Consider the following 24,342-nt stretch of genomic DNA (forward strand, 5'->3'; position numbering starts at 1 on the left):
AGGGCGGCTACATTCAGCATCTTTCATGAACGTCCAATCTCAGGCCAAGGGCAAGGAGTGTCCACTGTGCTTTAAAAGTTCTAGGAGTAGAAAAATCAACACCCGAGCCTTTTCGAATCCCACACGGCCGTTTGTCGCGAGATGACTAACAATGTCTGTGGGGCCAGGTTTCGTGTGTTTGAACCGAGCTAGGAGCAGGCAGACACAACTGTCGTCTCAGAATTTCTCCAGGAGCTCCAGGTGGCTGCTTTCGAGACACTTCCCGGCTTACAACCCAGCTGCTGTTACTCTCCGGGCCTCTGACACCAGCTCAGAAAGGGATCCCCTCCCCCCAGACCGCCCCAAACGAAGCTTTGTTAAATCACCCCCTATTGCTGAACAAACTCGCTGCTCCACCGTTCCAAAAACAGAAGGCATAGAGGTGAATACAAACGTAAGAAAGGAGCTCACATGGGGTCCTGCAGCCTTTCCATGTAGTCTCTGAGGTCCCGGGGGCCCCCCAGCCCTGTGTCCTGACACACCCACTTGATGTTGTCCTCACTGTCAAACAGGATGGAGTTGGTGTATGGGCCGCCGTCCTCCGGGAGGATGGTGGTGTAGGACGTAAACTTGACTCGCTTCCGCTTTGGACCCGATGGATTCAGAGGCTCACTTTTCAGGTCCTTCTCATAGACATAGTCAGAGGGCCTGAGCAGTTGGCTGTGGAAGGTCTTCTGGGAACCGCCGTTGAGAAGGAAGTTCCTCTCCTCGAACTGCAGCCCCCTGTCTATCATGGTCGTGCACTCCTCCGATGGGAGGGTGATGTCCACAGGGTTCTCCAGAAGTTCCACCTCATTCCCAAGCCAGACCCAGTCATGGGAATGGGGGATGTTGCCTTGCTCGCTCACGGCGAATCTTTTGTGTCTGTATTTCCAAGCAAATGCCACACAGTTGATCAAGAAGACCAAAATGGCCAGGCAGAAGACACAGAGCAGAGCGTACATGCCGATCTCCAAGTCAGTCAACCCCCTTGAGGTCACTGTCAGGTCACTGGGATTATTGGGTTCCGGTAATTTCCCTTGAGTGGGGAAGCTTGTGAAGGCGTCTGCGCCACCACTCTTGAGTGACTTCTTATCCTTTCCTTCCTGGGGAGACCACGGGGTTGTGCTTTTGTTGCTACGCTCCTCGTGGCCAACAGAGGCGCCATGTTGGAACCACTCCTGACCTGCTCTCTCCTGGTTGCCTTCACGGTCTATGGAATTACTGAGGTGGTCTTTGTATTCCCGACTGATGCCCTCAATGTCGTTGGTGCCTCCTTGGTGCTCATCAATGTTTGGTTGAAATCTGACCTTGACATTTCCTTTACCCACGGCAAGAACGCTCTTCCTCTTGGTCTTCTGACAGGGCTCACTAATCATCATTTCTAGTTTAATCAAGGGCCCTTGCCCTTCACCCTGTGCGACCACCACTGGCCATCTGGACTGAAGATTTGCCTGGACAGACACCACCATTTCATCCAATGATGACACAGTAACTGAAAAATCCTTGGGGTCATAAATGTCTAAGGGAGTCACCGAACCATCACTGAACAAAATCCAAGAACTGACTATTGCTTCCTAAGAAAAATGAAACCAAAGCATTATGTTATGATCAGTTTCCTTCAAATTGCAAACAAATACAATTTCCTATAGAATATTATTTAAATATAGAGACTGAGAAAAGTAAACTTCTATGTCTTATGATCTTGACTGGTTCTTGGCATGTCTTGAACCGGCATCCAGAATGTACGACTGCCCCACTGACATGAGGAGCAAAGGATGATACACTTTAAGGAATGCATTAAAGTGCGTATTAATTTATTGCGTGCCAGACAACAGAAGGTGACTCTGACCTTTCTAAAAAACACTTTGAAAGATCAGGCCATTGATCTGAATCAAGATCAGGTTCATCAGGGCTACTGCTCCAGATAATATCATTTTGAATACCCTTTATTAGGAAGCCAGTGCCGAGGAAATGAAACACGCACCGGCAGAGGGGCCAGGGACATGATGCCTTAGGAGACGAGCTCACCAGAAAGGCACTGTGCCCAGGTGCCTTGATGAACCTCGTTGCGAGGTAAAAGACAGAGGAGAGCTTTAGAGTCGGCAATGATTGTAAACAGTAGCGATTGGCTGCCCATCAGCCATGCTTGCTTGAGCAGCTGAAATGGAATTTCCAGGTATCAAAAAACACCTGCTTCGGCAGAATGACAGTATGGGATTCTTTGGTCATGGTATAGCAGGGTGTGCGGAGCACAGATAAGGCTGTGGTAAAGTAAACGGTATATAGACCTGTGGTCGGTGGATAAGAGCAAACCGAGCCACATGTATCTAAGTCCCTGGTATTTTTCTCAAGAAGAGACAGGGTGACCCTGACCAGAAACACAAAGAAGCTTCAAGGGCCTCCCGTCCTAGCTACGAGTGGTGCTCCACTAATCTCCGCAGACGTGAGAGGGAGGTGATCTCAAATGACCCGGACTCAAGGATTCTGGAATCCCACCTGCTGCGGGGCCTGGAGAACGTCCTGGGCCGACACCGCCGAGACGATGGCTCTCTTGTCCGCTCTGTGAGGCTGCAGGGCAAGGGACAAGCCGGCCACCAGCTGCACGCCCAGGTCTGCGATGGTGACGCGGTCATCCAGCACGATCACCGTCTTCTCGGCCAGGATGGAGTCGGACAGCGGCGAGAGCACCTTCGAAGGAAGCGAGAAAGCTCTAGGGTCTGCCGCACACAAGGGTCAGGACCGCCTGACATTTCCACCAGCGTGTTCCCTCAGCTCTCTGCTGGAGGAGGGCACCTGTGGGGACCGTGTGGGCCCACAGTATGCTGCAGGTCACTGACACACTTGCCAACGGGAGGAGTATGACAAGTACTGGTCCATTGCCTTTCCTCTGGTTCAGGCCACAAGAATACTAATGTATTTCCCAAGAAGAGCGCAATTTAACTGCGAGGCAATACCTAGATGGCCCGCCTTGGCCCCAGGCACTCAGATAGCGACGACGTTTCCCAGACACTAACAGTTAGAGGTGGAAATGGCAAAATTGTGGGAAAGCGCCTACAGGGCACAGGGCTCTGCCACCTTCTCCTGCAGCCATCCTTCCAGGGGGCAGTGAGCCGTTCCCCACGGACAACAGTGATCACGGTGTGGGCTGCTGTGTCACCGCTGGAGAGACCATGTAAGCAAAGTGGGAGAGGGATTTTTAAGGTCCTAAGAAGCCACTGCTTCTAATTGAACATCTAGTTTGCAACTAGGGGGAGTAACAAACAGAGAGGAACATCTAGTCGGCAGAATTTCTAGAACTACCCCCACCCCCAAGATGTCCTCACTAATCTCTCAAGCCTGGGAACGTGATGATGAGAAATCACTCTTGTGATGATGTTACGTTCACACAGCAGGTCTGCCTTATCACAGAGCTTATCCTGGATTCTCCGGGTGGGTCCAGTGGCGTCCCGTGAAGCCTATAAAAGCAGAGCCTTCCCCGGCTGGTGGCGGAAGGGAAAGTCACAGAAATTCCACGTGGGAGAGGGACTTGACCCAGCCGTTACATGAGAAGTGACACAGGTGTCCTCTCGGAGCAGTGACTGAACCTAGCGGACAATCCATGAGGAAGACTGCCCAGTCCCAGGCCCCGTCCCAGGCCCGCAAGGAAGTGCGTGGTGCCAACAGCCTGAATGAGCTGGGGAGGGAATCTCTCCCTGAGGCCCCCCCGTGAGCCCTGCCTGGCCGCCACCTTTGTCTCAGTCTTGTGATGCCCCCAGTGTGGAAGCCGGCCCCGCTTGTGTCGACTCCTGACCTAGAGACCGGAGTCAATAAATTGATTCTGCTTTCCGCTGCTCAGTTTGTGATAATGTGCTCCACGGAAGAGAGAAGTCATGCAAAATAGGGCATGTTTAGTCCAGTGCCATCAAAATCAGCTTTGGCACCACCTAAAATAGGTGTTAACCATCAGTGGCAACGCCTTAAATTTTTTACTAAAGAACATGCTGCTGTCTTTCTGCCTAATTATTCCATTAAAACTGACCAGAGAAATCGTTTTACCATTATTCTAATAAAATACAGAGCATGTATCTGTGGATTTAAAAGTTATTTTTAGTACAAATATAGGCTATTTAAAAAAATTTTCTGTCCACTGTCCGAAGTGTAATATATAGGTAAGTGGTTAACCCTCAGGGCTGGGAAAACAAAACCAGCCCCCTCAGGCTGGACCAGCTTCTATCAGTGATGTGTGAGGAGTCAGTTATCATGCGGTAAAGGTCGGTTCTGCGGAGCATTTAATTTAGCTTTCACTGATGAAAGAAGTTAGGTCCTATTTTTCCACAACCCTCCCCCATATGCAAACATTGATTTACATTCGATTATTAACATCAGTGAATTCTCTTTGCGCTGCCTTCGAGTCTCTTGTGTGCACACGCTGCGCTCGCGTCCACACACCCACCCACTCGTTGGGGCAGGCCGGGGCAGGGTGTCGCCACGTACCTGCACGGTGGTTATGCCCGGCTCCCGGCCCACCAGGGTCCTGCCTCCTTGGAGCTGCGCGATCCTGGGCTCCTCCACCTTCATGAACTCGGCCACGAGGTCGGTGATGTCCAGCTGCCAGTCGGGGCCCAGCATGTAGCTCAGCTGGCCCACGTCGGGCGCCTCAGCCACGAACTGGGTGAGGACGCGCACCGTGGCGTGCTGGTACTGCAGGGAGCACCCCTTGCCCCTCTTCTCGTCGTCCTCCTCGTCCTCGCTCTCTCGGGTGGGCCTGGGGCACAAACAAACCGGGTTGAACGCGGTGGCTGCTGAGGGGCTCGGCACACTAGTCTTCCAGATTGCACGGGACCCTACGGAATCCGCGACATGGTTTTTCTCCCACTGTCCCCTGTGTGCGCGCTGCCACCTGCTCGAAGCACAGAAGGCAGCGCCACCCCTGCCTTCAGGACCCAGCGCTGCAGGACACGCCACCCCACGCAGGCAGAAGCAGCCTCCCGTCCTGTGCTCTGGAAGTCTGCGGTTTGAAACTGTCCCACTGCGGAGGCCATGAGGTCCCAGGTGGGAAGAGCTGCTGGGACCAGTTTCTACTCCTCCAGCCTGGGCACTCTCCCCCCCCGGGGAATGACCCCTGAGACCCCCGCCCGTCTGCTCCCTCCAGGTGTGCATGACGGTCACCTTGGTCAAGGTGTAATCAGGAGAAGCCGGCCCCCGGGGGACGGCAAGATCGTTGTGATCCACTGGGGTGTGACAGTTTGGCACTGGCTCTGGGCTGGCTGAGGTCCTCTGCTCCGGACTGTCAGCGTGGCTTCCCCGAGCCCTCAGAGGTGGTGGGGGGGGGGGGTTCCCACCTCCCACCCCCAACCCTGCAGTGCTCAGCATAGAGTAGCTATGGGGTCCTGCAGGAATCAGGAACACCCTGGCCTGTGGGTCCTCGCCTGCCTCTGCCCTCCTCCCGCGGGCCCCAGACCCTCCTCCCGCCACCCTGTGCACAGCCCACCAGAGAAATCCTCGTTTGCTTCACTATTCCAGAAACTTCCACTCCAGATGAACCTGTCCCATGTGCTTTGGGAGAGGACCTTGTTTGGTGACCAGTCGGCGACCATCGGGGGACAGGGTGGTGTCAGAAGCAACAGTGGGAGGGATTCACACGCAGTGAGTCACACCTTCTATGTGCTGGGTCTGGATGGACGCGCTCACGTGACCATGAGAGCTGACACAGACGGACCGACACACCCACGTGACTCCTTTAATCTCCACCCCAGAGAGGGAGGGTGTTTCATTATCCTGATCTTACAGTGGGGAAACTGAGGCATGGAGAGGAGAGGCCATTTGGTCTGGACACACAGCTAGCCATCTAGAAGCGGGATCCACGCCCAGGCTGCCATGCCCCTCTGTTCCCTCTTCCTCTTTATAGCGAACTCTGTCCATCTCCAAAACGGCCCCCAAACTCGTTTCTATTTCCCCACGAAGACGCTGAGGCCCGGAGTGGTTGGTACGTGGTCTACACAGCCACAGAACAGTGAATTTACAGACTTCCATGTGACTTCTGAACCCACTTTCTTTAAAAGAGATCCTTCCGCCTTCCTGCAAGGCTCCATTGGGAAAATAATAGGAAAACTTTTCACCAACACCCATAAAGGAGCATCCTGGGTTTCCCAGAGTCAGGGGCGAGTATCTCTTCGGGCAAGGTGAGATGATTTTTTGTGGCAAAGGGACAAAGAATCAAAACCTTGGAATGACATTTGGAAAAGTTATTCCCAGTTTACTTTCAGTCCTTTTGATTACACCACAGGGGATGAAGGTCTCTGGCACGGGGCGGGGGTTGGGAGGGCTCTGACGCTTATCCCACACCTGCTAGTCAACCTACGAGAAACCATCTCACACGGACAAACAGCAGTATCTACACAGAATGTAACACTGACACTTTCTTTTCTTCGTGTTAACTTTTACCAGCTGGCCAGTTTTGACAGCGAGGTCAAATGTCCCTTAAATAAATGAATAACACTGAAAAGAAAGCAATATTAAGACTATATTATGGGGGGGGCAGTATCATAAATGTGGTGAGTGAATACATGAAGTCCTAGAAATACCATATTAATGAAATGGTCCTGTTCTTTTAGGACAGCATTCTATTATTAAAAAAATCAAACAAACAAACAAAAAAACACCAAACTTTAAATTTTGAATTAATTAGAAATTATCAGTAAGTTAGAAAACCACACACAGGGAGGTCCCCTATACTCTGCACCACTCCTAGAGTTAACGTCTCCCATAATCGCCGTCCAATGCCAGGATCCAGAAACGGACGCTGGTACAGACCCTGAGTATAACAAATTTCAGCAGTTCAACTGGGACACCTGTGTGTGTATGCGTGTGTGCACGTGTGTGTGTGTTTCTATGCAATTCGGTCACCTGAGGATTCATGCAACCATCATGACAGTCAAGACACAGAACTTGTCTGTCCCCATGGGGGAGCCGGGGGCTCCTTCCCGAACCCATGGCGACCACCAGTCTGTTGCCCATTTTCCGCATCTTTGTAAAAGGGGCCATACAGGATGTAAGCTCGGAAAGTGCCGGCAATGGTGTGGAGTCACTCAGTGACTCATCCGTCGTTGCTGCGGGTGTGAAACAGGACAGGCTCTCTGGAGAACAGCTCGGGAGCTTCTTTTGAAACTAACTATGCCCCATTCATACAACCCAACAATTATGGTCTTGGGCACTTTCCCCAGAAGAAACGTGTGCACACGGAAACTTGTCCAGGAGTGTCGCAGCAGCTCTGTCCGTGAGAGGGCCTGGCTGGACACAGCAGGGGCACCCCCTCCCCCACGGACAGCTGATTCATCATGCAGAGAGAGGAAAAACCATGGATTACCACTCAGCGCTACGGTTACGGGAATTCTCCATATAGCCAAGAACAGCGGCGGATTCGGGGGATTTATGCTGGATAAAAACACGTCCATTTTAAAAGGTTACGCGCTATGCAGTACCGGCCACGAGCTAGACAAAACTCTGTTTTCAAGGGGTCAAGTGATGGGTCAGGCCCACCTGGATAATCCCCACATCTTAAGGCTGGTGGATTTAGAATTTTAATTACTCCCGTAAAATCCACTCCCAGAAGCACCAGATCAGGGTTTGAGTGAATAACCAGGAGATGGGAACCCTGCTGGGTGTCGTCTTTAGAATTCTGTCTGGTCCACAGTGTGTCACTTCAGACTCAGGACAACTCCCTTCAGTAAGAGCATCATCTCCATTGCTAGATGAGCAACAGAGAGGTTCATCAGCGGGCCCAGGGTCACACAGCTCTACGTGGGGAAGCTGGAGTAAAAACTCAGTGGCTTCATTCTAGATCCCGCAACTTCGCCACCACACCACGCTCCGTGGATTTAGGCTGGCACCTACGAGCAGGGACCTGAGAATGAATAACAGGGAGGAACAATGGGGAAATAGGGACTAAAAAAAATAACTATACCCCACACTAGGTGCTTCTTAGCAGTGCAACATGACCCTGAATTCCAGTAGCTACTCCCTGAGAAGGACACGACTCACAGCTCTGGGACGATTTCCTCGTCAGAAGCCTAATGAGTCCCCAAGTCAGATCCTTCGGAACCCCAGACCCACACCACTGTGCCTGTGGCAGATGCTGCCTCCCTGGGTCCTGGGCCCCTAAGGGCCGTCTGCCTCCCCCTGTGCTCCGGGTCCCAGGGGCCTGAGACCACCCCCCCAAGCTCCTCACCTCCTATTGGAGGCCACAGGGATCCTCCAGCCCTTGATCTGGCTCAGCTCCGTGTCTGAGATCTCAATCTGCAGGGGGAGTCTAGGCACCCAGACGGTGACCTCGAGCTGGGAGGTGAAGTGCTGGTGCGTGAAGTTCACGGTCGTGTCCACTTTGCTCTTCATTTCCTTCCCGTTCACAAAAATGGAGTCGCAGTGGTTGGAGACCTTCGGGAGAAGCAGAGTCCCGAGACGCATCAGCAGGAAAATGCGGGACACGGGGAGCAGTGAAAGTTCGTGAACTCTGATTTATTAGACACCAAGACAACCAGAAGAACATGACTCGAACAGAAGGTAATTTGTAGGCACTAATTAGTGACAAATACTGATAAATAGATTCCAGGAAAACCATTCCGTATTACGAAATACTGACAAGCAAAACCATAAACATAATTTAATGGAGTTCTATAACCTTTGTTGCCTCTTTTGTGTGTTTTTCTCTTTACTTCACCTTTTTTATGTGCTCAAACCAACACTAATCAAACCCCAGGTGCAACATATTTTCCTCCCACACCATATTTGAGGATGCCTAGAAGGTAGCCATATGTTGCTAAAAACAAAACAAAACAAAAAAAAAACACAAAAACCCACATTATTCAAGCCATAAGGAGGATCTTTTCTGAAAAACCAAGGAAGCTCTGCACTAGATTCACATCTTTGTCAGAAAATACTCGGGAAGTGTGGGAATGATTACTGGTGCCCCATTAAACTGGATCACTGAGGGAAGCTGCTGTCACGGGGTTTGGCTCCGCACTCGGGGGCTGCCCCGTCAACGCCTGTGTCCGCCGGCTCCTCGTCACACAATTCCAGCCTCCATCTCGCGTCACCCCTTCCGGATAAACCAGTAAAATGTGGGTGGCGTCTCTCCAGGGCCATCAGGAAAGCATCGTTTAGGTTCGGAGGTAGGGAGGGCGGAGGGGGCGAGCGTCACTTCCAGCGCAGGGGATGCACCAACCTACAGTTTGTCACAGAGTCACGACTGCAAGGGGCCCATGATGTGACCAAACTGGCTGAGGTCACCCGCTGCTTTTTGGGGTGCAAGCCAAAAACGAGGACGTACTCTTGACCCTCTCTTCCTCACCGGGGTTGGTACCCACAGCCCAGGCCTCCCCTGCGAGCTCCAGATGCTCAGGTCCAGAGCAAGGTCAGAAGCGTCAACTTCCAAACTCCAAGAGCCAACCTCCTTATTGTTTGAGATAAATTCTCATCACCACCCGCCCCGGCACTCACCCCAAGAAAAAGAGTCCTCGGGCATGAATGTGCCCCCAGAAGGAGAAGGAAGAGATGCACCCAGTTCAATTAGAGGGAAATTGAGGACCAGGAGGGGCATGAGCAACCAGCTGCTGAGCCCTCCCCCGTGCCTGGCCACGTCCACCTGCCATGTCCCCATGTCCTCAGACCCCTTTAGAACTGACCAAGGTACTAATGGGAACATGGGCTGAAATCCCAGTGACAGTGACTGGGTAACCCCGGGCTCAGGGAGATGGAGGGCGACAGTGCGGGCTAGCTCCACACGTGGGGACCCCTCCCATCCTGCAAGGAGGACTGAGCCCTCCAGTGACAGGGAGAAGAAACACAAGGAACCAAGCAAATCAGCTGTCTTCCGGGGCATGCCCGAGGGACCCAAATCTCCATGATTGTGCCCAGGCTTGTGAAGAGAGCAATCCGAACAAGATCTTGGATTGGAGCAGAAACAGAACAGAGGAGCATGTCCTTATTGTAGAGCCCCGTGATGCCGACACGGTGGCCGGCCCCGATGCCCTTCCTTTGGATACTCGGAAACGGCTGGGAGCCCAGCAGGAGCACTCAGTGGGACACAGACACCCAGACCCCTGACTGCCACTGGGCGACCCCCCTCAAGAGAACAGGTCCCCTCACCGATGGCAGTGCTGCCTTCTCCGGGGATCAGCTGGTTGGCACCGGCCCTAGAACGCTCCCGATCCCACCTCCTACAGTACAGACCTTGACTCTCCTGCATTTGTGGAAAATCCTGGTTTCTCCTTGTCCATCGCTACCCACCCACCCACACTCCCACTTCAAAGCACCTCGAAACACGTCCCACCAGCAGGAACACACCTGTTTTGGAAACCGCGGGGCCCTTTCTGTGCATAGGAAATTTCAGAGCCTATGCAGTCCAAAACCCGCCTCATCTTTCAGGCGATGAGGGATGGCCGGAGTGGAAAAACTTAAATTAAGAAGGTAACAAAGTCAGAGGCCTTAGGAATTCATTCGATTGCTTTCTCCGGGGACATGCGTGTCCTTGGAAGACAGTATGTGTTGCCATCCTTAATGAATCTGATTAAAACAGCTCAGATGAGGTGAGTCCTGTTGTATGCCAAGCCCCGAGTGGCACCACACTGCACACAACTTATATCAGCTTTATGGACTGTACCTTTGTGTCCTCCCGAAATTTACATGTTGAAACCCTCATCCCCAATATGATGTCTGAAGATGGGGCTTTGAAGGGCAGTAGGGTCAGAAGCGTGGAGCCCGAGTGGTGGGGTCAGTGCCCCTAGAGGAAGAGACCCGGGAGCCTACTTCCTGCCTCCACTCAACCTCGTGAGAATAGGACCAGAAAACGTGGTCTGTAAACCCGGGGGGAGGGAGGCTCTCCCCAAACACCCACACTCTGGTCACACTTCCCCACTTCCAGAACCACAGGGAATAAATGTTTCCTGTTTGTGGACTCCATGTTCCCAAGTCTATCTACTCGCCACTATTGCTCTCAGAGGATGTAGAGCTGTGAACTTTGAGTCCCCCCCCCCCCCCCCCCCCCCCCTCCCCCGCACATGCTCCCAGCCAAGGTCAGATGCGCTGAGGCTCCGCCCTCCTGTGCCAGCCCTCCTCCGGAGACGACCGGAGGATGGACATCTGCCGGAGTGGGGCAGGGAGAGTGTGCGGAGCTCCTGGGCAGGGGCCAGCAGGATCGGGTTGGAATCCCAGCCCCAGCACGGGGTCATGGGGCGGTGCCAGGCGATCCGCTTCACACTTCCCAACCTCATTCCCTCTTTCGTAAAATAGAGAGACTCTCCCGGATGAGTTGATTTTGGGATTTCAGCTTATGGGCTACGTGTGCGTGTGTGTTTCCTCCCGAAGGTTCAGTATTGGTTAGTTCAGTGTCTGCAGTGACTTTAGGGAACACAGTGTCTGCAAATAATGAGGACGAAGACAGTAGGCACCTCCCATTTGGACGGACCTCAGTGCCTGCAGCCCTCTCCTCCCACGCACAGTCCCCACAAAATCTCTGCGAGGTGGGCGTCACGATCCTCACTGCCCCTGCTTCGAATCCGGGGTAGAAGAGAGAGTGCCTCTTGCCCCAGGCTTTGGGGGTGTGGGCAACGATGTGAGCCCTTGGCCCCCAGGACCGCTGGCCCCTGGCCCCGTCCTCCCTCCTCCTCCTCCTGCTCCCGTCAGGCCTCTCCAGCAACTTCCTGTCCACACCGGGTAAAACCCAGACTCTCGATGATGGTGTACAGGACTGATGACCTGGACCTCCTCCTCCTCCAGCCTGGCCTTGCCCAACACCCCGTCCCCAGCACAGCCTCCCTGCCAGGGCTCCTCCTTCTCGCCCTGGACCTCCCCTGGGCTCATGCCCCTCCCGAGGCCCTTCCAGGACCCACCTGTGCCGAGATCTGCTTGTTGTCCAGGTCTGCAGAAACATGAACCGGGTGTCTGCTGGCCGTCCAAACACACACCTGCACTTCGACCCCAGCACGCACACACCTTCCTCATTCCCAACAGGACTACAATTTTACTCGAAAACACAGGGCCCCCCATCCATCATGGGCCCCGCCAAGCCCATCAGGCTACCCCACTCTCCTTGCCAGTGATTGGCTTAGGGAAGACTGTATGACACAGTTCTGGCCAATGAGGTGTGAGAAGCTCACGTGACCCTGGAAAGGGTCTCCTTGCTCCGAGATGTTCAGGAAGCTGCCCTCCTTCTACCGGATGCTATCACCCTGCAGATGACAACAGGGACTGCAGCAGTGATCTCAGAGCCGTGAGGGAGCTGGCTGTGGACCAGGCGGACGCTGCGAGTATGGAAGAACAGAAGAAACCCCTTCCCCCGGGCCAGGATGGACCACCGGACCCACCCACCTGTCACCAGCCAGCCGCTGGCCTTCGTATCCAGGTGATTCACTTTCTCTCATTGTTAAAGCCATTTGGTCCATGGCTTTTTGTGACTTGCCCCCAAGAGCAGCATAGATCTTATAGGACAGCTGGAATGTCACTCTGCCGAAGGTGTCCCTTGAGTCATTTCTCATTTAAACTTGGCACTCCCTCACCTGCTCACTCTGCATCTTTGGGACACTGTTTGCCTCTGATTTACTGTGTGTGCGCCTGCGTAGACTGTAGTCACACTACGTCCCTATTGCCTACAGCATGTCACTTACAACAGTCCTATGGCGCATATCCCGTGACTCACCTCCTACTGGTTACAGTAGATCGCCCGACCTACCCAGCACTGTACAATTCACCTTTCAATACTTGGCACCATCTGAATGCTCCTGCTGGTTTTCTTGTTCTTGTCTTGGTTCTCCATCTGGAGGTGATCTGCTTGAGAACATGGACCCGTCCCCTTAACTGCTGGGTCTCCACGTCTAGCACAGTGCATGGCATACTGAGGTGTTCAACAGAGAGACACTGGGTGGGAAGAGGTCTCAGTGGTTTCCCCCGGGTGCCCCCATGAGAAGCACGCCTGGGCAAGAAGAGGAGGAGGAGCCTTAGACAAAGGCATCATGTCAGTCACATTCAGAAGAAAGAGACAGACCAGGAGGAGAAACAAAGGGCAAAGCTCAGGAAGCCGCAGGTCAGAGAGCCGATACGTTGGATTCCCAGCATGAATGTGGCCTTTGGGCTAGGAACTGAGATGTCTGTGTCATGTCACGTGTGTGTGTGTGTGTGTGCGTGTGTCGGAAGGGGACAGGAAGACACGACAGCAAGGTAGAGATCAGCCAGCCTCCCACCTCTCTTCTAACTGATACATTCAGGGCTCTCTGAGCCCCCAAAGGAGCATCGAACACCAAATACTGTGAATCCTCATATGAGAGGAGCTGAGGACGGGAACGTGGATGTTGGAAGCAGACGACCCCCACCATGTTAGTGTATGAGCGTGTGCGAGATGGCTTCTAAGTGTCACCTTGGGAAGGCTGCCTCCGGAGGTCAATATTTCACTGTCAAATTAGACTTTCACAGCTACATTACCTCAGAGTAATAGAGGAAGATGAAAACAGGTTTCCTTGGGGGCCCTGTAGGATGTATCAGTTACTCCATTTTCTATTTCAAAAAGAGGCAAGAATGGAGTCTGTGTTTCAGCTGCCCTCTGAGTTTGCCACGCCCATGACCCGTCTGTCTGTCTGTCTGTCCCGAGAGAGAGTGGACTGCACGTAAGGCTCTTTTCGCGACCCCTCCCCCACCCCAAGAAAGCGCTAGAAAGGGAAAAAGCTACATGGTCAGATAGTACGTTTCCCACAGTTCATACACACACACAAACACACGCACACCCACACGCACACCCACAAGGCTGAAGTCCCATATTACAATCAGCAAAAAAAACTTAAGAAAAAACCTTTGATACTCAACAGTCGATCTGGATCAAACAAATTGTATTTATCACCATGATGAGCAAAAACGCACTGTGTGAGAGGAGCAGTAGGTGCTCACAAAATATCTATTTTGCCTTGAGTTCGGACACTTCTAAGAAACACAAAGTAACAGTCATCAGGAACTGCTTTCTATGCACCTACCATGCATTGCTTTTAAAACTAGATACAGACATTTACCCATTGAATCCTCCCAATGCTCCACATTAGGGGTTCTGTCCCCATGGCATGGATGTGGAAACTGAGGCCCAGGAGAGGCTGCTTGCCCAGGGATCAGAGCTGGAGAAGGGCAGGGCAGGGGTTCACACTCTGCCCCTCTAAGCAAGGGGGCTTCTCAGCACAGAGCGTAAGGACCTCAGTGCAGCCTACACAAGAAGTCATGGTCCTGCCCCCGAAGGACGTGACTGGGAAAAGCAAGACCTAAGTACACACGCCAAGATTTTGTACCCAGCTTATGGAGGCTACGTTATGTTCTGGGTCTGTCTAAAGGCATGCTTGGTGGAGTCTATGGTTCACACACCCGTGAAACCATGACCACACTCAGACACAGGACATTCCCATTGTCCCAGAAGACCCCCTGTGCCTCTTTTTGGTCCAATGCTCCCCCTGCCCCTGCGTCAGGCACCCCGGATGTGCTCTGCATCACCAAGCATCAGGTACGGAGTAATTCAGACCAGCCTGATCCTTAGTCCTCAAGGCCATGGACAGGGAACGAGAGTAACACTCTGGGTCCCAGACTGGGGTCCAGAGACCAGGGGCCTTGAACAAAGGCTTCCCTCATGACTTCTGAACATCATTCCCCAACATCTGGGGCCAGACTCTGCCCCTGTGAGCCCGGGAGCACTAGGCCTTCCAGCTCGGACAGTCACGACTCCATCATTTAGAGAATGCAGAGACAAGCTCAGGGCCGAGGTGTCTTCTGATGTAACATAACTTTCCTCTGTCTGAGATCCCTCATCTGCAAAACAAGAACAAGTCATCTACTCATTTAGCAAGTGTCTGGTTAATGTCACCTGAGACCCGGGAGCTGTCCTGGGTGCTGGGAGGGAGAGACAGACAAGTTCATCAGCAAGCAGACAGGGGGCACATCAAGTTGCTAGGCGGGTTTGAAAGGAAGCCGGAGCCGGTGTGAGCACAGGCAGTGGTGACAGAGGGGTGCTCTAAGAATGCGCAGGGAGCCCCCCCACCCCGGACCGGCAGCATCTGAGCAGAGGCCTAGATGAGGTGAGGAGTGAGTCACAAGGACGTGCACATCTCTGAAAGCGGAGGAAACAGGAAGGGCTAAGGCCCCGAGGCAGGGACTTTCTTGCCGTATTCAGGGACCAAAAAAGAGAGGGCACGTGGGCACAAGGGTAGCCAAGGGGTTGGATGTTACCCGTGCTACGCGAGGACAATGAGAAGCTGAGGAGTCTGGAACAAGGACAGGATTGCAAGAAGCAGATACCACGTAGGGTCCACCAAGCTGGTGCAATAGCGACACGAGGGTGGCACCAGTCAGGGTGGGAGAGAGGGAGGCAGCGAGAAGTGGCCCAATGCGGGCTGTATTCTGCAGGTAGCCCTAGGCGGGATCGGCTACTGGAAACGAGCCTGGATGTGAGAGAGACAGAAAAGTCGGGGGTTTGGTCTGAGAACACGGATGAATGGCACTGCCATCCCCGAGAGGAGGGAAGGCTGCGGGAGAGGTGGACCGGGGAAGAGAGAGGATCTGGAGTTTGGGTTTGAAAATATTAAGTCTGAAATGCTTATTAGACATGCAGATGAAGATGCAAAGAGAGAAGCTGGGGACCGGAGTGTAGCGCTCATGAGAGGGACGTGGGCTGCAGAAATCCCAGTACTCTGAGCCAGGACACTGAGTAACACCCTGCACAGAAGCCTCGAGCACGCCAACACTTACAGGTCATGGCTAGGACGACTGAGTGTAGGACACTGAACACACGGGGCCCATGTGTGACGAAGGGAAGGCACAGCAGAGAAGGCATCTCGGCAGGTAAGTGACAGAGGTGCTTGGAGAAGTCGCAAGGTGCTTGTGACTGATTATCGGTGTTGCCGGGAAGTCAGGGGAGGCGTGGGCAGAAGTCTGATCGCTGACATCGGCCACGCAGGGCGCCCTGGAGACCCTGACACAGGGGCACTAGGGAGCCCAAGAGGCAAATACCTCATGAGGGCAGGCTCAAGACGGAATGGGATTGGGAGGTCTTTTTTAAGGAGACCTTCTTTAAGGAGGTCCGCCATAAGCGGGGGGTACAGTGGATGAGAGCACCTGTTCAAAGTGCAAAATACAGCAAACGACAGAATTCACTTAACCTGGCACACGGTGAGGGCTCATAACTAGCCCAGTAATCATGATTTCCCTAACAGCAGTGGTAAGAGTGAATCAACATAGCTGCCACTCCGAGCTTCACCAGATCTGCTGGTGAACTGGCTGCAGGCTGGACAGCGGTCGGCGGCGAGTGTCCGTGAGTCCGACCGCCTGTCCGGCTCAGAGGGCTCGTTTTCCCAACCTTCTCAGGTCGAACCCCACAGCCCCTCAGCCCCACACCAAACCCACCAAATACCCACTAGCAGTGTGGATACTGAGGTCAGAGAAGAAATCCATTGCCTGACCAACTGGAGCTTACAGCTGAGAACAAGCGAACGGAATCACCATTTCCCGAGTGAGCATCAAACGTAAGTCGCTGACAGAAATCCGCATTGTAATACTCCGGCACCCTTGACCGATACCTGTCGTGTAGCAAGAAGAAAACGGACCTCTTCAGGGAGGCTTTTCAATCCGGGCACCCGAATAAGAAAGAGACAAAATCACAGACAGAAGTGCAAGTTAACAGTTGGCCAACCGATGGCAACACGAGCGAAGCCTTTTTCGGAAAGAAGGAGTAGTTTCCCAGGTCTAAAGGTGGAGGCTCGTGAGGACTTCTCTTACACATGTATGACCTCTCTCGTCCCCCTAGCTGCATGGTGGGTAGATAGGAGGGAGGAAGACAGGGGAAGCAAGGGTACATCTCTAAAGATGAAACCCAGCAATACTGCATTTTACAACGTATGAAACACTATAGCGTCTGAGATTCTCAGTTGCCGCAGGTGGCAGATTTTACAACTGTCCCCAGTACTGTACCCTTATCCTTTGCCCTCTCGGTGTTTGCAGCCTTGATGAGCTGAACCCCAGCAGACCTGAGGACCCATGAGCAATGACAGAGTGCCTGCGACTGCGATACGGGGCTGTTTGTCACATAGGAGTAACTAACTGATGCACTCAGTGATGACGTGTTGTGAATCTCACCATAGAAACTACTGCTCGTGTCATGACCAATGCACAAGAAGTATGGACAGAAAGTACGGACAGCAGCTAAAGGTTCCTGAAAAGCTACTTACCCTACTATGTGTAAGTTGCTCTGAATTTTCTGTCCTGTTCTGTTGCAACCCATTCCATTCACTCCTCTCAGTGGCATTCCATGTGAGCCATCCCATGCCATCACTTTTTACAAAATGCCGGTGACAGCCCAGAAAAAGTGGCCCTTAATTTGAAAAATCTTGCACCTGAGCATTGTGGGAAAGTTATTCTCGATCCCATTTTACAGATGAGGAAACGAAGGCTCAGTTAGGTCACCGGGTTAGTAGTGGAGAGGGAGAGCCAGCGTTGCAAGCTCTTTGCTGCCCCTATAGTCTCCTGTTGTACTCTCCCGTTGCAACCTCTGATCCCCTCTCTGTATTTAGTTCATTCTTGGTTTTCACTTAAAGTATTCTTAAAATAAGAGGCGTGGGTTATTCCCAGCTGAATAAAAATCAGAGACAGAATCAAGTCAGCCAGGTCCTAGTTTCAATCCAGAGATGTAGAAAGCTGCAAAGAGCATTCCTCCCACCCTTTGTCAAACTCGTGGAGTCAAAGCATCTTAAACCCATGGGAGAACTGAGCTGTGGGGCTCCAGACAACCCTGGAATCTGGAGAAAGACACATGCCTGCAGGGAGAAAGGGAGACTGAGCAGGCGCATCCCTGGGCAGACACTTCAGGATGCCGCATAAGCCAGTAAAAGGAAATCTGGGTGAAAACTGTTACAGACTTGCCAAAGACCAAGTAAGGGCTACTGTGAGTAGGGGGAAGGCCCTTGGGTCTATAAATGTAGGGGAGTCTGTACCCCGGTGAGCTCTGTGAGTCCCACCAGGCACTTGGGATGGAAGACGGGAGAAGGGCTGGAGACAGCTTCCCCTGGGGGCCACTCTGGGCATGAGTGGAATCCCCTGCATCTAAAGGAAGCAGTTTGCACTCAATTTAAGCTGCTTTATTAAAAACTCGTGCATTACCCTGGCAAAAAGCCATATGCTCAGGTTAAACTGTATACAGTGAGAATCTCCAGGACCTAACGTGCACCTGTCACGTTAGCGGGTCCTCAGATGATGCCAGGCTTTCGTGACTCAGATGCATCCAGCTCTCTGATATCCTCGTCTACCCCTTCCCTTTGGTTAGTAAGCATCGACACACCACCCTGGTCATCTCCGCTGTCTCCGGAGCATTACTGAACTATGCTCCCTAACACCGCGTGACTTCGGAAGCATAACCCGAGTCTTAGCTCCCTCCTCCACGATGCCATTTGGCCTCCCTTGGCACAAAGCGAGCGTTTGCATGTAAAACGGGTCTTCCTGGGCTCCGAAGTGAATGGAGGGAAAACCGTACCCCACCAGCGTTACACAAGAAGGGCTCTGTTTTCGTTCATAAGGCACAGCGTTTGTGACTTCTAATACAAAAGTACATACGGTGCCATGGATGTACGTGTGTGTGCGACTGACATGTTACACACAGCTGCGGAGGAGCGTGGCGTCTGCGGCCATTCCGTTCTCTCTCTGCTTGGAGCGCTCAAGGGAAGCAGGGGACTCCGGGGTGTGCGCTCCTCGGGCTGCTGTCCCTGCCTACACTTTCTGTAAGGACAGCACAGAGTCCCTCCGACAGTTCACGGGCCCAGGGCCACCCTGGGGCCTCAGCACAGTCTTCAGCACCTTCCTGAAGGGGGAGAGGTCCACAAAACCAACACGCCCCTTCGCCTGCCCCCAGAAGGACGCACCACGAGCCTCTGATGACGGCCGGCAGACGCTTACAGCACGTTGTGCCCACAGGTACCGACTTACACTTCACCGGGCAGGGGAACAGCCAATGATCAGACGCACCATCCCTACCGCGTATGTGTACGGGTGTGTATGTCAATGTGAGTACAAGATATTCGGGGCCAAATGCATACAGTTGAATCGTCAAGAGTTAAATAATTCTGCGATACAGCTCTGAGTCCTCTGGGCCTCTAGTATGGTCATGAAGACAAACGCAGACATCAGGACCAAAATCGGTGGCGATGTCTGCGTCTCCCACCAGTGGTACAAGCTGCTTACATACTCAACAGGAATGGGTATTAATTCTCCTAGAGCACTCTAGGAGAAAACGTCCAAGGACTCTGGCTACAGGAACCTTGTATCCATCTCTTTTATCTTCACATGCTAAGACCTGCCCTATTCACGCTTACTTCTCTGCTCTCCTAGATTGGAAGGCAAGGCTTTTGAGGACAAGCATGTTGCCTTATTTGATTCTCTGCAGCCAGGATCGTGGCCTGGGGCCATGAGAGAGACCGAGTGGCTGCCCATCTGTGAGCCCTGCCCTGCCCCCCACACCCTCCCAGCCAACAAATCCTCAGCAGCCCTGTGGTCCTACCAAGGCCCCTGCCCTCAGGAGACTCCCTGAGTTCTCCCTAAACCAGGTCTGAACACAACTTTGCACTCAGTCACATTTCTTTCCGTCCATTCTTTCTCACGCAGGCTAGTCTGGCTTCCCGAGCTGGACCACACCTGGGGGGTACCCTTTCCTCACCTCTACAAAGCGGTCAGTCCAGAGCCAGCCTGTACCTCCTGGGCTGTCCAGGCCTCTTGGCCAGTGCACACCTTGGGGCCAGTGGGCAGAATGGAGGCCGCTGAGCTTCTGTCCTTTCCCATCTAACACACGACTCCATTGCTGACCTCTGAGGTCCTGTGCTGAAAGAGACCTCAGAGATTATCTGATAATGCCCCACACAGAGATGCAGCCTGGGGCCGGGGGGTGGGGACAACAAATCCGTCTTAACGGCACAGAGAGTTCACACGAGTCTGGGGTTCAAACTCAGGCGCAGTGAGGGGCCAGTGATGACGTATGGCAGGTTCTGGGGAGGACTCCGAGGGCACAAAATGAATCCAAGGGTCCCGGCCCTGGAGGAAGCCGTGATTGGTCGAACAATCACCTACAGGGTGGTCAGGCCTCCCTGGCTTGAGTCCACTTGAACTACAAGGAGGGGCTGCTGGGCATGGGCAGCTGAGGCGCCCAGGACACCACCTGCCCAGGAGGGCTCCCTGTTTGACTTCATCTCCTGCTTAATCACTGGCACTAGGGCAGGGCACGATTCCCACGTTCTGCTTACTGTGCCGCGCCTGTGCAGAAAGGAAAGAATTCCGGTCCTTTGACACTAGGAGGAAAAAAATCTCTGTCCAAATCATATTCAGCAAGGTTTGAGCCCACCCCCCCAAACAAGTGCTTCCGAAACTTTCTTTGCCCCTTAAACCAAACAACACCAGCAAAGGAGCCCCTAGGTGATGATTTATTGTCAGGTTCAGCATACGCTTATCTGCGGAATGTTTTCATGTTCGCATCTCGTCCCCTGACACACGGAGATTTTAAAAGCACCACCAACGCTTGTTAGTTTAGGAAGAGATCCAAACCCTTCGTTTTCATCAAACGGTGCCCCAGACGGGATTAGGAGCTGTTGATCGGGTGAAAGCCCAGCATATGGCCCTGCCCAGCCTCCCGCGTCCGTGCCCGCACCGACCGCACTGCTGGAGCCTGCTGGAGAGAGACGCCGGTAATTAGCCGCCACTGGCACGGATACCAGAGTCACAAGCTTAGGTGTTCGGGGCTTGCACATCAATTAGTCCCATAAAAGAAGAGCATTTTGGCAGGATAAGCATATTCTCAGGGGAACGAGAGGGTTCATGCTTTCCAAACTTATTTGAAAGCACTTACTTAGGAGAATTTCTCTTAGAGCAGAAACATTTCTACCAAAAAACACTGAATTATGAGCCCTGGGTGATCAAACCAGCAGCTGAGAGGTTTTATTTCTGAGACTCCAGGTAAAGGGAAAACATAAATGCAGAAGACGGTCTTCGCCTCCAGTAGCCGCAGGACCGAAATGTACAAGACAGGGCTGTGCAAGGTCCGAGCCGGGAAGCGCCAGCCGAGACCAGATGCGCTTGTGGCTGCCAGGAGAGGGCTGGGCGTCCCGAGTCGTACTCCAGTGACCGGCTCTGGGCAGCCCGGCCTGGCCGTCAGTCACGGGTTTAGCAAGCAGTGCCTCACAGTGCGGAGTCCCCAGACGTTCCCTGATGGCCTCTGTGTCCGTCCCAGCCTGGCCTGGGCTACGTGACATTCTGGGTATCAAAACTCTGCTCTGGCCAGTCCGAGAAGTAGGTGAAATTAGAGCAGTTCATGAAATGACTCAGCTTTGTGGAGCCCCCACTTAACACCCAGGGCACGTAAAGGTGATCGCACCTGGTATACTGTCCTACTATTTCTCACTAATACAGCTAACTGGCCTAATGCATTTCTCGTAGATCTCAGTTCCCATGCAGTTAGACCGTACGTTACCCCCACGATTGGCCTGGGATGGAGCTGCAGGGCGTTGGCTCAGTAACCAAACCCCTCCCGGACTTGGGGGGGCGGTGACCCAAATGAGGAAGAGGTCGTCTGCTGTTGGGGACTGTGGCAAACTCAAGGGAGACCCCAAACCCAAGGCAAAGGGGGCAGTTCTCCTCCCTGGCCTACCACTGCCACACAAGAACCCTGGGGTTGCATCCAGAGATCCAACTTTGCGAGAGAAACGGGAAATCCAGGGTTTTGGTAAAATTGACTAGTTTTTGAATGTTGGCATCTAAGCATATATATTTTACAAAGTACTTTCCTGGCCAAACAGAGCATGTCTTGAGGGCTGTATCTGCCTCAGAGCCTACTGTTTCATGGCCTCTGGCCTAAGGACATCCGGATAGACAGCTGACCCTTGAACGATATAGGTTTGAACTGTGTGGAACTGCCTACATGTGGCTTTCCCCCATAAATACAGTATGTAGTGAATGTATTTTCTCTTATGATTTTCTTAACAACATCTTACTTTACTGTGAAAATACAGCGTAGAATACACAGAACATAGAAAATATGCGTTCATCGAAGATTTACGCTATCAGTAAGGCTTCCCGTCAACAGTAGACTATTTTAGGAGTCAGAATTCTACTGTGCAGGAAGAGGGGGGCTTGGTGCCCCTCCCCCGGTGTTGTTCAGGGGTCCACAGAATATGATGGGATGTCAGTGGTGCAGCACAGAAAGTTTTGATTTTGTTTCGCTTTCCACGCAACACATCGAATTTTGAGGTCCGTGCGTGGCTTCAATAGACCACGCGCTTCAATGCTTACTAAACCCTTTCTCAGCTCCGCAGACTCTACCAGAAATAGGAAACAGGTTTGTCTTGCTTGCCGGTGCGGATCGGCTCACAGTGGCTGCTCTAGGGAGCTCTGTCTTGGGGAGGAATCTGGGCTCTCACCAGAAGGAGTGCTGGAATTGATGAGTGATGTCCACATGGGCAAGGCTAGGAAGTGGTATCCCTGCACAGGTTTTACTTATCCTGTATTATTTACATAATATTTATGAAACCAAAGTTCATTTGCCCAGTGCACTTGAGAAAGGCCATTCAGCCTGAACCAGGGCCAAGCACAAGCTCTAGAATCAGAGCTGGTAAATCCTACAAGATTCCTAGTAGTGTTCTGTCACTCAAAGAGGCTGTCCAGGAAGGTACATGAAAAACCAGCCATCCAGAGGAGTGACCTTCTGATACACAGGCTGTCTCCACACAGGGCCGTCTACTTCTCTATGCATAACTGTGCTCAACGGAGAAGGAGCTGGAGTGTAACCCAAATATTTATTAAATGTTAGACACCAAGGGTGTCAGGAACCCGTTGATACATTCCTCTCTCTCTTCTTGGGAACATATGCCCTGGGGAAAGATATGCTTGAAACCCTTGATGACGGAAAGTGCTCCGCTGTCCAGAGCATGAAGGGATGACTTTATTAGGGCAATCGCTTGGGGCTGAGGTCTTTAATTTTTAAAAAGAGGCTGTTACGCTGAGGTTTAGAAGTGGTCAAGTACGTGCAGTGCATTTGGGTCGGGGGCTTGTGGAACACTACCCCAACGCCATAGGAGGAACAGAAGTGAACAGAAGAGCTTGAAATCTGAGATTTTCTTTTAACATTTCAGGTTCAGCCTTAGATGTCTCCATGACAAATTAATCCAAGTGCTGTTTAGAAGATGTAATCAGTAAAAAATGAATAAATGGACTGTGTAACTATAAATGATCTTTTACTGCTGGAAACCCATCCTCTTTGAAAACGGAAGGGATAAGAGTCCGTTTGTGTAACAGACAGCTGAATGAGCCGTACCGTCCACTCTGAGAAATCCTGTTCCTTTGTTTTTAGCTGAGACAGAATTTATACTTCCAGGAGCTGCAAAAGGCAGCATTACTCTCCAACAGTCCATACTGACCCGGCCATACACATCCACAGAACGCTGATAAATTGCTCATGCTAACTTCCCTGCATACTTGGGGGAAATTGGTGGGCTTCTCAGGTGACTCCTTTCATCTATGGCTGTCACGTCGCCTGGGTCCCTGTGTCCTGCCGTGTGGGTCCCTGTAACTCTTGGCTGGAAAAGGCGTTCTAGCCCTCCTTTGTGGTGCTTCTTTTTATGTTCATTGGCTCCTGACATGAGTGAATTTCTCTACAGATATTTGAAATGTTTAAGAGAAAAAGAGGGCACATTTGTATCACTGGGAGACAATTACCTTCATCTCAGGATATGCTTAACATGAGTCGATTTGCAGATCACCCAGGGAGGGGAAAACCCACACGAATTCATACACAGGAAGAGCTCGTGTGTTGATGCCTAAGAAGCGCCTGATAAATGCTAGTTATCTGCATACACAAAATCGGTCTCTTAGGCTCGTTTTGAACAGCAGATTACCCAAGATTCCCCAGAGTGACGGCTAGGGTAGGATTAGAACCCAGGCCCACCAGACCCCAAGCTTGCCCTCACCCACGAATGGCGGCATCATCTCTGGTACCAGTGAGCCCCTCACCCCATGAGCCTACATCCGCCGTGTACTCAGAGAGCACCTGCTCTGTAGGGCCAAGCTCGGTGCTGGGTGATGGGGAGGCAGCACAAGCGACATCAGCCAGGTCCCACCCCACTGTGGAGCTGGCAGCTTGGGGATGAGGACAGATGAATGAACCAAGAAACCAACATGTTATAACACCCTCCACCCCTGACGCCCAAAGCAGTGCCCCATAGTAGTGTTTGCTCGGGCCATGCACATGGAAGGGACGTGAGTGGGAAGACATGGACTGTAAGGAAAGACCGGCCCACACAAGGTCCT

The 24,342-nt window shown here is 52.4% G+C and overlaps 1 protein-coding gene across 1 annotated transcript in view; it reads right to left on the reverse strand.

Moving 5' to 3' along the window:
- Positions 1–441: 441 nt before the first annotated feature.
- The window catches only part of LOC111156328 (transmembrane protein 132B), a 212,923-nt gene continuing 189,022 nt past the window's right edge, over positions 442–24,342 (reverse strand). Inside the window, exons 6-9 of the mRNA XM_022517096.1 lie at positions 8,228–8,433; positions 4,495–4,765; positions 2,518–2,709; positions 442–1,595 (exon numbers count right to left, since the gene is read on the reverse strand). Of these exons, the coding sequence (XP_022372804.1) occupies positions 447–1,595; positions 2,518–2,709; positions 4,495–4,765; positions 8,228–8,433 (1,818 nt within the window). The 3' untranslated portion in view covers positions 442–446. The remainder of the gene's footprint in view (positions 1,596–2,517; positions 2,710–4,494; positions 4,766–8,227; positions 8,434–24,342) is intronic.

This window comes from Enhydra lutris, unplaced genomic scaffold (assembly GCF_002288905.1).
Source record: "Enhydra lutris kenyoni isolate GAN:26980312 unplaced genomic scaffold, ASM228890v2 scaffoldscaffold46, whole genome shotgun sequence".
NCBI classification, from domain to species: domain Eukaryota; kingdom Metazoa; phylum Chordata; class Mammalia; order Carnivora; family Mustelidae; genus Enhydra; species Enhydra lutris.